Source organism: Rhizophagus irregularis, chromosome 12, assembly GCF_026210795.1.
Source record: "Rhizophagus irregularis chromosome 12, complete sequence".
Lineage (NCBI taxonomy): Eukaryota > Fungi > Glomeromycota > Glomeromycetes > Glomerales > Glomeraceae > Rhizophagus > Rhizophagus irregularis.
Window position 1 is genome coordinate 4717197 of NC_089440.1, and position 3923 is coordinate 4721119.

The 3923-nt window shown below is 26.9% G+C and overlaps 1 protein-coding gene across 1 annotated transcript; it reads right to left on the reverse strand.

Moving 5' to 3' along the window:
* Window positions 1-456: 456 nt before the first annotated feature.
* On the reverse strand, window positions 457-2101 carry OCT59_004553 (uncharacterized protein; the record flags this gene model as incomplete). Its single annotated transcript, XM_066148361.1, has 6 exons — window positions 457-470; window positions 548-592; window positions 659-878; window positions 1434-1523; window positions 1598-1749; window positions 1948-2101. The coding sequence occupies 6 exons, from the start codon at window positions 2099-2101 to the stop codon at window positions 457-459; spliced, it is 675 nt and encodes a 224-aa protein (XP_065996967.1).
* Window positions 2102-3923: the final 1822 nt, after the last annotated feature.

Consider the following 3923-nt stretch of genomic DNA (forward strand, 5'->3'; position numbering starts at 1 on the left):
GTAAATAAATTTTAATAAATTTAAAGGTAATTTTATTTAATAAATAGTAATAATACGAAAAAATTTTTTTAATAGGTAAATACAAGTATAAAAAATTCTTTAAAAGTAAATATGATATTTTTAATGCAAAGATATTTTTTTAGTAAGTAATATAAAAGTTTTTTAACAAATAAATGTGAAGATTATTATTTTTTTTTAACAAATAATTTTTTTCCTCAAAGGTACCATAATAATGAGATTCTGGTTGGGATCTAGACCGGACTAGGCCGGATTTCAAAAAATAGACTTTGTACAGGACTCCAATCTAGACTCTAGATCATTAAATTAGGAAATTTATATCGATTGTTAAATTTAATTCATAAAAAATTCCTTCAATCTCTTACCAAGTGAAAAATACAAATAGAATTAAATAATTACATAATAAACATAGTAGATATGATACCTTTAAAGTAATCATTAATTACTTTCATCTATAATAAAATAAATTATCAATTTAGTTAAAATCTAGTAGATCAAAAAAAATCCATGTAAAAAGTACTGTAATTACCTTTAGAATTAATATCAAGTTTAGTAAAATCCATTTTTAGAGAATCTATAAATATTAGTTGTTAGCATTGTAAAAAAATTTAAATCATTATAGAAAACTATATATGTTTACCTGAATATTCTAGATCATCATTTTTGTCTGCATTTTCAGGTTCTGGAAGATTTTTAAAATCTAAAAGTCTACTTGTGTAAACTGCTTGAGGATGTGTTATATATGAGAGTGTACTAGTAGATGATAATGGTGACTGAAATGTTGAAGATGACTTTTTGTTAATTTCATCTGCTTCTTTAACTTGTCTATAAATTACAGAATCCACTTCACTATTATTAAGCTTAATATATAATTCATGAAATAAATTTATTAATTCATCTGCATTAGGTCGTTTTAAAGGGTCTGCATCCCAACATTGATTAATTACATCAACAACTAGTTGAGGAATTTTATAATCACTTTTTGGTCTCAATCCCTGACAAATTTTCATAGCTAAGAATTCATCATGAGCTATATCATGATAAGGAGGGAAACCTGTACAAAATTCATATGCAATGATTCCCAATCCATAAATGTCACTTTTTTGAGAATATTCTTTTCCTCTTAAAACTTCTGGAGCTACATAAGGTAATACTCCATATATTTTTTTATTACTATTTTGAGAGGATTTGACATTTGCCGGTTGACATAATCCTAAATCAGTAACATAAGCCTCATTTTCAAAATTGCTTAATATATTCCCACAATGAAAATCATGATGAATTAATCCTTTATTATGAATACATATAAGGCCACATGTAATAAAACTTAAACTCCGCAACTTTTGTCTCCAACTCAGCGAAATGAAGTTGTTATTTAAATGTTGTCTTAAACTACCATTTTTTAATTCCATTACCATCATAAAATTATTTGTTTTTGGATCTTTAGTAATACCAAAACAACGAACTACACCAGTATAATCAGATATTAAAATATTTGATTCAATCTTAAAAGAAAATTATAGTTAGTTTAAACATTTATAAAGGCTAATAATACTAAAATCAGTAAAAAATATCTTACTTCTTTTAAAAAATCTGCTGTAATATCTTGGGAATTGTGTAAGCACTTTAAAGCGACTTCTGTTGCGCCTTCCCTTTCCAATTCATCAAGATACCCATGCCAAGGGCCATCTTTCCAAACTGCTTCAAAAGTAGTTCCAAATCCCCCTTTTGCTAAATATTCAACATCTTTAAATTTATCATATTTAATCCATTCTATGGCTTGACCAAAATTTTTAGCTTTTAATTGTGCTTTTTGAATAAATTCATCAACGTCATGATTTCCACTTGTCCAATTTTTGAAATTTTGTTGAAAATGTTTAGAATTACAAAATTGACAATATCTATCATAATCAGTATTAGACCGCTTACATTCTTTACATAAACCATAATTTTTATAACGTTCTTTTAATTCTTTGTCTGTTATTAGTTTATCAATTAACGATTCTTGTTCTTCAGTCAATTCCCAATAGTCGAAGTCTTTTATTTGTTCAATTACAACATCACTTAATTTAATTTCATCCATTTTAATAAATAATTAATTTTTGAACAAAAAATATGATGTTATTAATTCGTATGTAAAAATTATTAAAAAATAATAAAGGAAAAGAAAAAAAAATGAAAATAATTATTTTATGTTGCAATGATTTTAAGATCGACAACAAAATTATCAAAAAAAGACTAGTTAAAAATACACAGAGGAAGCACAATAATATTGATCGGCAATTAAATTTATCATTGCAATTTTATTTAAATTCTCCATAATAGGCAAGATTAAAATAAATAAGTAAAATAAAAAAAAAATGCTTAACTAATATAGTAAGTACTAGGAAACGGGAACCGTTGTAAGTCCGGAGCGAAAAACTAAAATTTGTGATTTCATTGGGTGATCACGTGGCGGACAGAGAAATTCACGTGATCGATTTTTTTTTCGACATATATTGTCCTTCGCTTCGCTCCGGACAATTATGTAGTTTATGAGGACCCAGAAATATATATATAGGGGTCAGGTGATGAAAAAAATTTTTTACTATGAGCTGTACGCATTTTTTCAGAGCCGGAATTATGATAATGTCAGTCGGTTACTATAATAGGAAATAAAATTCTGACTGAAATTATCAAAAATTATCTAAAAAAGGAAAGATTTTCATGATTTTTTTAGTTCAAAATACGCAAACTCAAACCTGACCCTTTTATATATATTTCTGGGTCCTAGTTTATGTAATAGAATGAATAAAATATTATATTCCTCTGAACCGTACTTTTTTAGATTTAAAACATACATAATACTCAACAATAATAACGTCAACCTATAAATAAATCAAACGGAACAAGTAAGTGAACAAGTACTTATTTATTTTTATTTTATAGCATAGTATATTCTAGTAATGCCTTACGTCAACTTTGTATTGCAATAATTCTAAAATGCTTGCGTACTTTAATATCACACGTTTGTTTTAGCACTTGATCGGTGTGACAATGTTTTCAAAGTCCCATGTCCATTATCCGTGTCCAGAATCACCATCATTATAATGTTGTGCGGACATTTCCTGGACCACAATTAATATGATAATGATTTTTTATTAATAATACCTATGCATTATTATTTATGGAAAAATTTATTTGCAAATTAAAGAAAAGGACTATAATTTACTAAAAAAAAGAAAAATCTTTTTAAAGAAATTTTAAATAAAAAAATAGCCTTCTTACATGCATTATGCACAGCATTTCTGAAATTGGCTGCGGACGAAAGTCCTTGGTCATGTCCAAGACCGTCTTGTTCCTAGTCCATGACCCTGCCCTACCCCGTCCTGTCTCCATGCCTCATGATAACTATAAAAGTAAAAAAATGCCCCAAAATTTGACCATAGATAAAGTAAATTTTGCGGCTAATAAATATCTTAGCTTATTTGGTTATTCGGTTATAATTGGTTTAAATAATTAAATAAAGAACAATGTAATTCATGTGGAACGTATCTCCTTATTTTAAACAAAGATTGTCCATAGTTCAATATTAATTTTTTTTTCTTTGGCTAAATTGTTTTTGCTGTGTCATTTTTTCAAAAGCCTTTTTTACATTATTGAAAACTTCTATAAATTATTTTACTATTGACATTATCTTCTAATCTTTTCTCAAGATAGAACAATGGTAATTTGTATTGCACTAGTTTGTATGACCTGGATCGAGATTTTACATTATGATCTAACAAGTTTAGAAGAATATATAGAAAGTAAGTAACGGAAATTGACAAAGTAAGTAACGTAAAGTCACATGATCTATTACGTTACTTCTCTTATATAGTAAGGTACGGAACGTAAATTTTTTTGGTAAATACTTTACGTTACTC